General features: G+C 63.3%; 2 protein-coding genes across 2 annotated transcripts; both read right to left on the bottom strand.

Moving 5' to 3' along the window:
* Positions 1-252: 252 nt before the first annotated feature.
* Positions 253-8,038, bottom strand: oca2 (Serine/threonine-protein kinase oca2). The gene is made up of 9 exons (XM_062769806.1): positions 7,661-8,038; positions 7,152-7,603; positions 4,921-6,105; positions 3,466-4,885; positions 2,291-2,362; positions 1,643-2,120; positions 581-1,465; positions 434-538; positions 253-382 (listed from the first exon to the last, which is right to left on the bottom strand). The coding sequence occupies exons 2-9, from the start codon at positions 7,518-7,520 to the stop codon at positions 370-372; spliced, it is 4,527 nt and encodes a 1,508-aa protein (XP_062625790.1). The 5' UTR covers positions 7,521-7,603; positions 7,661-8,038; the 3' UTR covers positions 253-369.
* A 1,260-nt stretch (positions 8,039-9,298) lies between these two features.
* Positions 9,299-12,275, bottom strand: SEC5B (Exocyst complex component SEC5B). Its single transcript, XM_062769807.1, has 6 exons — positions 12,234-12,275; positions 12,039-12,192; positions 11,306-12,001; positions 11,047-11,270; positions 9,741-11,011; positions 9,299-9,692 (listed from the first exon to the last, which is right to left on the bottom strand). The coding sequence occupies exons 1-6, from the start codon at positions 12,268-12,270 to the stop codon at positions 9,444-9,446; spliced, it is 2,631 nt and encodes an 876-aa protein (XP_062625791.1). The 5' UTR covers positions 12,271-12,275; the 3' UTR covers positions 9,299-9,443.
* Positions 12,276-12,338: the final 63 nt, after the last annotated feature.

Here is a 12,338-nt window from a genome sequence, read left to right on the forward strand (position 1 = left end):
TCACGCCTGGCTGAAAACCTCGTAGTATGGTGCAGGGGCGGGCGGGCGCCAGCCAAGCGACGACCGACCTGGCCGATGACGGCGGCGGGTGCGCCGGCCAGGCAAACTGCCGCCGTCTGCCGCCTACCTGGCTGGCTAGCCACGGCGTATTTCGGCTTGACACGTCTGCCAATAACCTGGGGCCACAAGGGCCGGAACTCCGTCACGTGTGCTCTCTACCCCAGTGGCACTGCGACACCTCAAGCAACCAACAGTCCATTGCAGTGTGCCATTTTCAATGCGTCTAAGTAGAAAAATGTAGTCTCCCTCGTCGTCCCCTCCTAGCCTCGTCATCATCATGCAGCGCGCCCCTAGATGGCGGTGGTCGCGTTACGTCGTGAAACTAGAGGAAAGCGTCAGCACTGTCACCCACAAACCATCCCCTCCCACTCACATGCCGAGGATCTTGAAGGGCGTCGCTGGTCCACCAGGCTCGCCGTCAAGCACACACTCGACGAAATGCGAGCCACGAGACACGAAGCGGTCGATCATGGTCAATCTGGGAAAAGAGTTAGCAGCAAGACCAACAGAGATTACTCACGTCGCAATCGGCTCCTCGACCTCGGCCGTGCCGTGCAGCTTTCGTGCGCCCTCGACATTGTCGTCGACCCAGCAGCGCGCCGTGCCAAAGCCCTTGCTCGCCGGTCCCTGGAGGTAGTAGATGCCAACGTCACCAGCGCCGATACGCAGCGGGACACGCAGACGCGACGTCGGCTGGTCGGCGTACCAGTAGTGGTGGTGCTCCGAGACCGAGTTCTTGGACGGGTGGTACGCGTGCCATCCGGATCCGAGGAAGATGGACGACGGCAGGGGGTTGACTAAGTCGCTGGCGGCGACGCAGAACGGCTCGCTCTCGCGGAAGTTTTCCAGCTCTCCAGGACGCGAGTTGAGGCGCATGGGTGGGACAGAGAGACCCGGGTCCGAGGCGTGCGACACGAGCTCGGCCTCGGTCGCGCCGTCCTCCTTGGTCTGGCCGGGGACCTGGTTCTGACGGAGACCAGCGCCGCCAAACAGCAGAGGGGTGCCGCCGATCGACTCGCCCGAGATGCTGTCCACGCTTGGGACGTTGTACGAGTGGCCGAGGAGTGTCGACCAGCCCTCGCAGATCTGGGACATGATGTACGAGATGAGCACATCGGCGATGAGGTCGTGGCCCTCCTTGTTGGCGAGCTGCGAGTCGGTATAGAGCGATGCGAGGGCGCGGTGGGGCTGCTCGAGGTACGTCTCGTACATGACGCCCTTGGTCGTGACGTGGGGCACGTCGTAGAACTGGGCGACGGCGTTGTGCAGGAGCTCGGGGCCGGCAAAGCCGTTCTGCGCCTGGACCTGGGGGCTAAAGTGGCCGAGAACGATGACGGCGGGCTGCTCCTTGCGGAGGAGGATGGAGCGGACCAGGAGTTCAAAGTGGCCGAGCCAGTCGTGGTCACTGGGGTGTGTTAGTATGGGATCGGCGCGGGAATGGAGGGGGGTAGCGCTCTCCCAAGCTCAGATGGCCGCGAGCAGAGCCACACCTGGGCTCCACCTGGGCGAGGCCAGCACCACGCAGCCAACACCACGCGGCCAACACCACGCGGCCAACACCACGCCCCTCCACGCCACTCACTTTGGATCCGCCGTGTCAAACTCGAGAATCACCAAGTCGGTCCTGTCGGGCAGGTGGTGCGCGGAGCAGTAGGCAAAGTACGCCGAGTCTGTGCGCTTGACTGCGCCGTTCGTGAGCTCGTTGTTGGGGTGGGGGAAGACGCTGTTCCACCAGTCGTAAAAGCGGTGGGGGTAGCACTCTGGCGCGACGAGGTCGTCCCCTGCGCCCTGGCATGCTGTGACGCTGCCACCAAGCACACTGATGGTGACGGGCATCCCGCTCATCGCCTTGCGGAGCACGCGCTGCACGCGGTTGCCTGTGCCGAGGTGCAGGCGGGAGCGGAGCAGCTCGAACTGGCCCCGCCGCGCGGCGATCGCGTCGCCCGGCCCGAAGACGGGGCAGAAGTCGAACGGCGCGGGGTCGGACGCCGAGCTGTTCAGGTAGTCGCGCGGCACGATGAACGTCGGGTCGTGGACGTGGTGGGTGTGGGTTTCGTTTGCTGCGCGCGGGCGTGAGCAAGCGAGCAAGCGCGCGGGTGGGGGCAGCGGACCGAGATCTGGGCGAGGTAGGTAGATCGAGGTAGGTCTGGGCAGTCGCCGCTGCTGCCCGTGCCCAGCCCTACGCCACCACCTCGCCAGCCAGCCAGCCAGCCCCCGACGACACACTTACACATGATAAGCTTGGTGAAGAGCACGAATCCGACGACGACGGTGAGCGCGAGCCATGCGCGCTGGGACAGGCCTGGGGAGTCAGCATGGGGGCTCATGACGAGGGTGTTGAGCGCGTCGAGCGCAGCGAGACGCCATCGTTGCTATCGACGGCGCGGCGCGACGCGGCGCTTCCACGCAACGTGCAACCAGCAGCCCGCCGATCGTGGAACAGAGGCCAGCTCGCTGTCGTCGCAGCGGCTCCCGCTCGCCAGCAGAGCAACCCTCGCAAGCGCGCAAACCACAGGCCTCGCGGTCGCTCGCTGCGCTCGCTCCCTCAAGGCAGACTCACCAAGCCTCCCCCTCCCCCTCCGAACACCAAGCAAAGCCAGCACCCTCCCCCCAACTCCCCCCGATGCCGCCCGCTTCTCCCCAGCACCAGCATGCTCATGCACATGCGCCAAGCTCGCCTGGCGCAGCTTGTCGTCGCTGCTGCCGTCCATCCGGTCGGTGTAGTGCGCCATCGGGGTGTCGGGCTCGATGGGGGACGGAGACCCGCCCGAGGCGTGGTTGCGTGGTCTGAGGGACATTGTGTGTAGTGGCAAGAGGCGAGAACAACAACAGCAAGCCGATGTCGTTGCCGACTGTCGTAGTGGTCTGGTCGAGGATGTTCTGTGCACGTCCTTGTCCAACCAAGTCGAGATCGAGGTGTGGTCTGTCGTGGTCGAGCACTCGCTGTGCTTGCGCACTGGCAGTCCTTGTCGCGCGTGCCCTGAGAAGAAATCGTGCTGGCTGGCTGGACGTGGCAAAAGAATGGCAGGGCACAAGCATCAGGCGGCAGGGCTACAGTCCAGTCCAGGGCTGCCCGTCTCACTCAGGGCCACCCACCCACCTTGTCCCATTGAACTTTAGCCTGTGCCTGACATCCATCACATTGTCGCAATTAAGATCCCGCGCTGACAGGCTACACGGCTACCTTTCCAAGGCATCAAATACATTTCCAGATGCAAAAACGAGCTATATTCTACCACTGCCAACAGAGCTCGTACAAACACGCCCAGCGCGGCGGATGGAGGGGAGGGTATACGACATTGGACACGATGCGCGTCGGCGTCGTCGCCGCGCGACGATTTCTTGCTGCTACTTCAGACGACAATCACACTGTTCAGGCGGCCAGACTCCAGCCGCCTCTCTAACCAAACAACTTCTTCTTGGGCTTCTCCTCCTGGACCACCTTGATGTGTTGGTGGTTGACAGGCTTGCCAGGGTTGTGCGAGCAACACTCAATCGTCTGCAGCCAGTGGTCACCCTCGTCCTCGTCATTGTCGACACCGGTAATCTCGGAAGGAGGGCGAGACAGCGCACCGCCGCATTCCTGGCTGCCGCACGGGCACATTTGATCGTCGTTGCCCTCGCCAACAAGGAGGTCAGACAGGGTGCAACGGATAGAAGGCTCGACCGCGAGCATGCGCATGAGGGCCGAGCGCGACTCGCGAGGAAGGAGGCGGAAGATGGACTCGGCGCCACCAGAGACAAATGTGCGCGTCGACGAGATTGAGGCTGCTCTTTCGCGGCGCTGCTGCACCTCCTGTCGAGACTCCTGGCGGCTGGGCGCGTTCGAGCCAATGGGTGCTCCGGGAGCGCTCGGCATTGTCACGGAGCGATCCCGACCAGTGGTGGTGCGGGCGGGCCTGGGAGCCGACTCTGACGCGTCAATCACCTGCTCGGGCGACTGCGAAATAACCAGGTCTTCCTTGGCGTCATCGTGGCCGGGCGACGTGAGGTGGGGAAGCGTCTTTTGCCTGACAGCGCGGCCAAATGGCCCCGTCGTCATTGTTGGGATACCGGCGGTGGGCAACGAGGCAGTCGAGTCGCCAGAGCGAGGGAAGATGGTGTCGCTGGGGTCCTGCTTGGGGCTGTCGTTGAGCTCCAAGCGGTCGACTCGTGGTGTCTGCGTGTCGCTCGACGAGCATGAGCCAATCGAGACGGCAGAGTCCGAGTGGGCAATGTCGCCTCCAGACTTGCCTTCGACGGCAGTACCCGCAGTCGATGCCGACGCGGTGCGGAACGGAAGCGAGCTCGATCCATCAGGCATGAGCGTGTCCTTGCCGCCGAGCTTGCCATCAGTCAGGCCGTTGGCAAACGAAGGAGCAGGCGTCTTGACAGGAGGCTTGCGGCAGAGGTCGGGGTGCGTGTTGACGTAGAGCTTGAAGCTCAGATCCGTCTTGTAGTCGGGGATCTTCCAGGGGAAGCGACGGAGAATCATGCACATGAAGATGATGGCAACCGACCAGACATCGGTCAGGCGCGGGTCGTAAGTCTCCTTGGTAAGGACCTCGGGGGCGAGGTACGGGTCGGAACCGACGACGCCCGAAGCGGGGATCTGGTGCTTGCCGGGGTAGTGGAAGACGGTGGCAGTGCCAAAGTCGATGAGCTTGACAATGTTGTTGTTGGTCATGACACAGTTGTCGAGCTTGAGGTCACGGTGGGCGAGACCCATGCTGTGGAGGTAGTTGACACCGTCAATGATCTGGCGGAACACGCAGTAGATTTCTGCGCGGTTCATTCGGCCAGACATGACGACGCTGAAGAGGTCGTACGGGGCGTACTCCATAATCTGGGGTCAGAAGACACCTTGGCAGGTTTACTCACCTCGTAGTAGTGGCCATGGTCGTTGACAATGTCGACAGTCTCAATCACGTTGATGTGGTGGAGCGTCACGCCAACACAGAACTCGGCAGTGACCTTGCGAAGGTACTCCTTCTCGCTCTCTCCCTGTCGCCTTGGGCGGAACTCCTTGACGGCGTATGTAGTACCGCCAGTCTTCTGGCTCGCCTTGATAAGTCTGACAGTACCACCAGCACCCGAACCAAGAACACGGCCCCACTTGCCGTACTTCTTTGACAGAGCGGCGTGAGTGGCCTCGAAGGAATCTGATGGGTGGGTGAGGGCGACGACGGGCTCGGGAACACCGGGGTAGTCGTGCAGGTTCTTTGGTGTGGCGTGGCCCGAGTTGTTGCCGTGCTTGGGAGTGTGGTGGCCAGGGGTAGGGACGGTCGAAGCAGTCGAGTGAGTGTCCATTTCCGACATGAGCAGAGTCGAGGTGCGCGAGGGGGCGGCCGACGAGGAGCGGGATCCATCCTTGTCCTTGTGGTGGTGATCCTTGTCGCTGCGGTGCTCCTTCTCCTTCTTCTTCTTGTCCGAGTGGTGACCAAAGAAGGAAGCGAGCGACGAGTGCGACTTTTCGCCGTCCTTGTCGCGGTGGTGGTGGCGCATGAATCCTACGAGGTGAGTCGTGTGGTGGCCATGGTGCTGAGCGTCACGATCCCTGCCAGCACCCTCGGGGAGGTTGGTGCTGCTCGAGGGGGCCGGGGTGGCGACACCCGAGTCGGGGACGCTGTGGCCAAACTCTTGTCCACGGAGCTGCGAGCCAGGAGTGGCGATTCCAGTAGAGGGAGAAGTGGAACCGGGGCCATTGGCGTGCTTTGAAGGCTTGTCCTTGTCGTGGTGGCCAATGTGGTGGTTCAGGAAGCGGCGGAGATCATGGAGGGGTCCATTGTGCTTTTGCGATTTCTGGCGCGAGGGAGTTGGCGATGGCGACGCCGATGTGTTTGAAGGAGCGTGGTCGGCATGTTTGGCCTGGCTTGGCGAGTAGTGGGCCTTTTCCTTGTCGCTGCCGCCGGGGGAGCCGGACGCTGGGGAAGACGAATCGGAAAGGCCGTGAGGTGCAGTGTAGCCGTGGGAGAGGCCCGAGGGGACAGAGCGGGGCTGGGCAGGAGCGGCGGCCGACGTGGTGGCGGGGATCGCTGGCGAACCAGAGCGAGGCGAGACGTCGTTCTAACGAGGTGTATCAGCACGGTGCTCCATGAAACGGACAGAAAAGGAGCCGGTCTAAGCGAGGCTGGGGAGGGAGGAGGAAGTAGCGCGCGCACCAATCTCGTCTGCTGGTGGTGGTGATGGTGTTGCTGCTGCTGCTTCTGGCGGACACTGGCACCGCCAGCACGCTGCCTTAGCCTCGACGTCCACGCCCACCAAGGGAGCGAAAGACGAGTCGGGCGAGGCTTGTTGTGCTGCTTTGGACGGATCATGCCGGAGGAGGGAACGTGAAGAGGGGGGGGGACAATGTGATTGATGCAAATATAAGGTGTCTTTAGAGCAGACTGGCCAACGCCATCCCCAACGCCTCCACAGAGCGTCGAGCTGAGTAGAGACTGGTTTGATCCAGTATCACACGCAGACCAAGTTGTGTGGGAGGCGATGGGGTGGAGCGTGTGGGTATGAGAGGGGGCGGAGATGGAGATGGACAGCACACAAGAGGTTTATGTGATCTGATCCCATGCACGAGTCGCGATCGATGCTGCGAGTCGCTGCACACTCTGTCCGACCGGCCGGCCGGTCGGCTGGCTGGCGCGACTGGACAGAGTGCGCGCGACCTCGCCCGCCCGGGCCTGGCCAAGGCAAAGCATGGGGCTGATAAAGCATCGCGTCGACGGGGCGGCGAGTGGTGGTGGACGAATTGAAATGACGCAGCCAGATGGGGTCCGGTGGGTCGGTGATCTGCGAGCCACCCGAGACGGACGGCACCACTCGGCGCCCGAGCCATTGACGACTTCTGGGAGCGACGACTATGCCGCGACATCGACGACGGCTCGGCCGCAACGCGCTCAAGCACCCAGTGCGAGAACGCGTTAATGACACTGGCCGGCAGCAGTGTCATGCGTGTCGCAGGCAGTGCGCCGCACACACCCCTGCTGGGCTCCAAGCGCTGGCCAGCAGCGAATCCGAAACCCGCCCCGCGCTCAGTGGGGCCACCACTACGACCACCCACACCCGCGATAGGAGAAAAACGCATAAAGACCCAAACCTCCCAAGACGTCACTTACATTGTCGTGCCAGATACCGCCTCTGGACGGCACTTTTCGAATGCTGCCGCCGTCCTCAATGTCGCCAAACATGGACTTGCGGCGGTCGTGCTGGGCCGAGGCAGAGGCGGCCGCGGCCGCGACGCCCGGAAACTCGGTCGTGCCTTCGCTCTCGGGCGGCGTGCCCGTCTCTGAAGGCGTCGCCGACTCTGGCGGGGTATCGGCTGGCGTATGGCCCTCGATCGGGGTCAGGACGTTAGGGCTGGGCAGGCCGTCGCGGTTTGTCAGAAACTCGCGTCCGTTGGCCGTCACCAGCGATAGGCGGCGGCCGTTGCCGCCGTTGAGAAAGTCGATCGACTGCAGGGGGATGGCGGGGGCCGAGGAGAGCATCGTGGTGGCGTGGGCGTTGGTGGTGGTTGGGAGGGAGGGAAGGTGGGGATAATGGGTCGCTGCTTGCTGGCTGGCTGCGGGTGCTGCTGACGATGTCGTTGTCTCTCTCACTCTTCACAAAAGGGGGGATGCTTGTTCACAGTTCAAGGTATGGCTTTGTGCACGCTTTGTGCTTTGCTGGGGCTGCTGGGTGCTTTACTGATTGTGGGTATGCCGACATCCAACAGTTGGTGATTATGGTGTGGTGGTGGGGGGGTGGGTGAGATGTGAGATGGGGCTGCGTTTGGGGGGAGGGGAGCGTGAACGTGCGGCGGGGCAGGGTAGTCACAAGTGATAGCGGGGTGGTCGAATTGGGGGGAGGGGAGTGGGGTGGAGGGAGAGACGTGTGCGGCAACGGCGTGTCGCTTGCGTCTGTAGATAGGATAAGAGTGGTGCGATGGAGTATGAGTGGTGCAAAGGCGTCGATGAGCAATGATGCGGTAGTGACGACGACGACTAGTGCAAGCTTGGCCGCGGCTGTTACTGCTGGCTGGCTGACAACTCTAGACGACATCCAACCAACCACTACCACCTTGTGATGTAAGGAAAAGATCAGCAGGGAGGGGAGGGGGGAGGTGCGCGGGCGGGCGGGCGGGCGGGACTGGGACTGACTGCTGGTGACTGGCTGGGGGCAGTATGCTGCACTGTCGTCGCTTGCCGCCTTGCCTTGCCCCTGCCCCCCTGCCGCCTTCCTTGGCACAACCGTGGCACTTTGCATTTCGCTCGCTGGTTGCTGCAAGCGGCGCATGCGAGCATCTGGCAGCAAAAGCAAGCAAGCAATCAGGGCCGTCAAACCCACCCAGTGACGCAGTTCGGTCCTGTCGCCCTGTCGTGTCGTCCACCTCCCACCGTCAGCCAACAAAAAATACCCCCGCCGGCCGGCGCGACGTCTCGGCCGCGGCACATAAACCGGCGGCGGGAATCCCGCACACCGATGAGTGAGCAAGCAAGATGCATGTGCATACCTGACTCGTCGTCGTCGACACGCACGCAGCAGTCCGACCGCTCGTTCGGCGTATGGTACGCGCGGCGGAGATTTACAGCGGCGGGCGGGCAGCAGCACCGGCACCGGTACCGGCGGCGGCGAGAAGAAGCGCCTAATGCACCGAGCCAGCCGAACCGAGGTTGGGTTGCTTGAGACAAGGCGAAACGGTTGCTCTGTGTGTTGGTGCAGCAGCGGTGCAGTGCCTGCCGCCTTGTCACTCGTTTCGCCTGCAACCTCGGACCTTTCCTAGCCTTGGGGGTGAGTCTGCACGCACGCACGGCGAGTTGGAACCGCGCGCGCTCGTTCATTCAACCGCCGCCCACACACGCCCGCCAGGGAGAAGCCACGCCGCAGCCTCAGCAGCAGGCGCGCACGCGCAGCCGACCCGACTGACCCACCTTACTTCCCTGTACCCACCCTGCCACACGTCACTGACATCACCACTGCGCGGCCGGGCCGGCTGCCCGCGTCGTCTCTCGTTCGCCTGGGCTGGGCACGGCTGGCCAAGGCCAGTGTGGACGTACGATCGAGCTTGGCTGGCTCGACACGACCACGACGCGACACTCGACGCCAGCGGCACACACACGCACGCACAATGGTGCACACTCGCACGCACCCAACTACTTACCCACGGCTCACTGCCGCGGCATGTATGCAAGCACGATCTCATGGATCTGCCCCATCGCGCCTACCGTTTGTCGGCACACGCGCCGCGCGCCGATGTTTTCCGTAACGGAGATACCTGCCAAGAGACGGACAGTTGCATGTGCTACACTACAACACACGGCAATTACGCACACCCAACCTCGGTGGGGAATCGCCGAGCCACTCGTCATGGGGCAATTGATAAGTCGCCCTGGCTCTCACTTGCCGCCTGCCTCTCACTCACACCCCGCGCCTCACTTCCTGCCCGAGGTTGAGGCTGCAGGTGGCAATGACCGCAAGCACATTGTCTCCACACCGGTGCCCCGCCGGCTGTCTGCCAAGAGACGCCGCATCGCATCCAGGTCGCGCTGCAGTGTCTCGGGCGCCTGCTGCCGGCGGTACAGCTGTGCAATAATGTCGTAGACCTCTTCCAGCGCCGCCTTGGCCTTCGGAGACAGGTACGCCGTGACGGACTGCTGGAGGAACTCCATCTCGAGGGTTGCCTGGGCGTGGCGTCAGTGGTTGCGTCTTGGGGCTGTTCCTCAACTCACCGTCAACATCCCGCCCGTGCCAAAGCGGCTGACGCGCTTGAACGACTGCAGTGCCGTCTCCGACACCTTGTCCACGAGCGTCTCGAGGATTCTCGGGACAAGGTCGACCGACACGTCGCCCACCTGCGCGTGCGCCTCGACGAGCTGCAGCACCACCTGGTGCATGTACGGCCGGACCTCTTTCGGCGTGGGCGTCTTGAGCCAGTCGATGCCAGAGTTGAGCACGCCGTTGCGGACGAGATCGCACAGCTGGTCGCCGCGCCGCGACGTGTAGTTTTCAAACACAGAGTCGTACATTTCCGCCAGTGCCATGTCGAGCGTCTTGCGGTCGGCCGACGCGTCGACGTCGAGCAGGATGGTAATGCGCGCCGTCAGCGCCGGCACGCCCGTCATGCGGAGCTGGTCAAACGCTGCGAGCGTGTACAGCAGGCGCGTCTCCTGCGATTGGACGGGCGCCGTGACCGAGTTTGAGCGGCCGGGCCTCGAGCTCTTCTTTTGCTCCTTTGCCAGGCCAAGAATGCCCGAGAACACGAGCTTCTCGGCTTCCACAAGGCTCTCCCTGATCCTGCGCTTGAAATTTGGGGGGATAACGAGCTGCTGCTCGCGGTCGCGCGCAGAGTGGGGGCCGGGCGTGCCTGCAATCTTGCGGGCGGCGGTTAAGACGCGCGTCTGGAGGTCGTCGACGAGCTTGAGGTATCTCTCGTGGCCCTTCACCGAGCCGTCAGGCGTCGTCTTCCAGTCGCCGAGCAGGTGCAGTGTCCTAGTATCGCGCCACCACGTGGCCGTGATGACCTCCTCCATGCGCCAGCGGAGCGAGTCGACCATGCCGCGGGCGCCCGAGCTCGCCTCCTTGCCCACGTCGATGACGGTGAGCTCGACGGCGCACTCGTGCACCTGGTCGACAATCTCCTGCACAAAGTAGCACGCAGCGAGCACCGTCGTGCCGGCGGGCACGAAGGACGGGACGGGACGGTCGGGCCCGTTCGAGCCCTCGCGTCTCATCACCGTGTCGGCGACCGACACGTCGGAGAGGGTGAAGAACTGGGATAGGTAGCCAATGTAGCGCTTGACAATTTCCGACGCCATCTGGCGACACGCCGACGCGGGACGGTGCGACGCGCGCAGGGTGCCGCTCGAGTCGCGCTTGAGGTACCGCCCGTCCATGCACGCCTTTGCAATCTTCCAGAAGCCGGGAAGTGTGCGGATGACGTAGTCGGACAGCTTGGAGATCATTGCGATGATGGCCGCCCACGCGGCTTCGGTGGCCGAGGCTGTGGTGTGAGCCCAATCTCCTGTTAGGACCTACCCATTAACGAGTTTGGCTTGTATTCTGGCGTGGCGAGCTGGCGGCGGAGCAGGTCGGTGAGCGGGGATGACGACGACGGTTCGTCGCTGGCGGTCTTTTGCGCCTCCTTGATGACCTCTTGCGAGCGCTGGAACAGCGCGTCCATGCTGTCTCTGATAAACCGGTGCTGGTAATCGAGGTATGCCCATGCCGGCTCGTCGGACCCGTCCAACTCGACAAGAATCCTGCATGTCAGCTCTTACCCCACCTTTCCACTCACTCAAGAGTCTTCTCGTGGTCGTCGACACTTCGCGACGGGTCCTTGAGCTGCGCATCGAGCCGCTGGCGCATGCCGTCCATGACGCTCTCAACGCTCTCCCACACCTTGTCAAACACGCGGCGCTGGCGCGCGACCTGCTCGGCCGTCGTGGCCGGCACGCCGGGCATCAGTGCGCCGGGGCTCGAGCGCGCCGAGCGCAGAAACAGCCCCTTCTTGTAGTCGCGTAACCCCTGGTCGTACTTGGCCGCGTTGATCGAGTCGAGCAGCTGGCCGGGGAGGTTGAACAGGAACTTGGACTTTTCAAACACGCCGAGCGTCGAGCGCAGCTTGGAGGCCTTGACTGCGTTCTCCAGCACGGGCAGGAACACCTGGTCCGCCCGATGACCGGCCACCTTGAAGATCTCGCGCAGCTCGCGCGTCCCGTGGTCCGTGTCCTCGCCGATAAAGCTGTCCGCCATGTCGCGGTACACGACGTCCGACGTCGCCTTGACAGTCACGAAGCGGTCAAAGTTCTCCTCGACGAGGATGCGCACCTGCTCGCTGCGGCTCTCGAGCGCATGCTGCAGGTTGTGCACGCCGTGCCGGAGGTCGTCGTACGACGCGTCCGGGTGCTGGACTGAGAGGAAGACTTTAGGGTCAAAGGCTTTGGAGGAGAGGAGCGTCGCGCCGCGCGTGCGCAGGTCGAGGTCGGCGGTGCTGGCCGTGTGAGCTGCGCTCCTCGCCGCCTACTCACTGGTTCAGATGCGCCAACAGCCCCAGAGGGTCGATATCGTCCGCCCCGCCCCCACCCTCGGTGCTCAGCGTCCCAGCCAACGGGCCCTCGACATTATGGTCCACGTCCTCCCATCGCTCCGGGGCAAGCGTGGACAAGTTGTAGCTTTTCAGCACTGCAGGGGTGTCAGCTGTGCGCGCAGGATGCAGCACCCACGCGTCGCCTCGTCGATTCCGTACGCGCTGTGCGACATGCTGCTGCTGCTGGTAGTGTGGGTGGATACGTGGTGGTCACAACAATGTTGTCGCGTCGAGTAGTAGG

Source organism: Vanrija pseudolonga, chromosome 2 (genome assembly GCF_020906515.1).
Source record: "Vanrija pseudolonga chromosome 2, complete sequence".
Lineage (NCBI taxonomy): Eukaryota > Fungi > Basidiomycota > Tremellomycetes > Trichosporonales > Trichosporonaceae > Vanrija > Vanrija pseudolonga.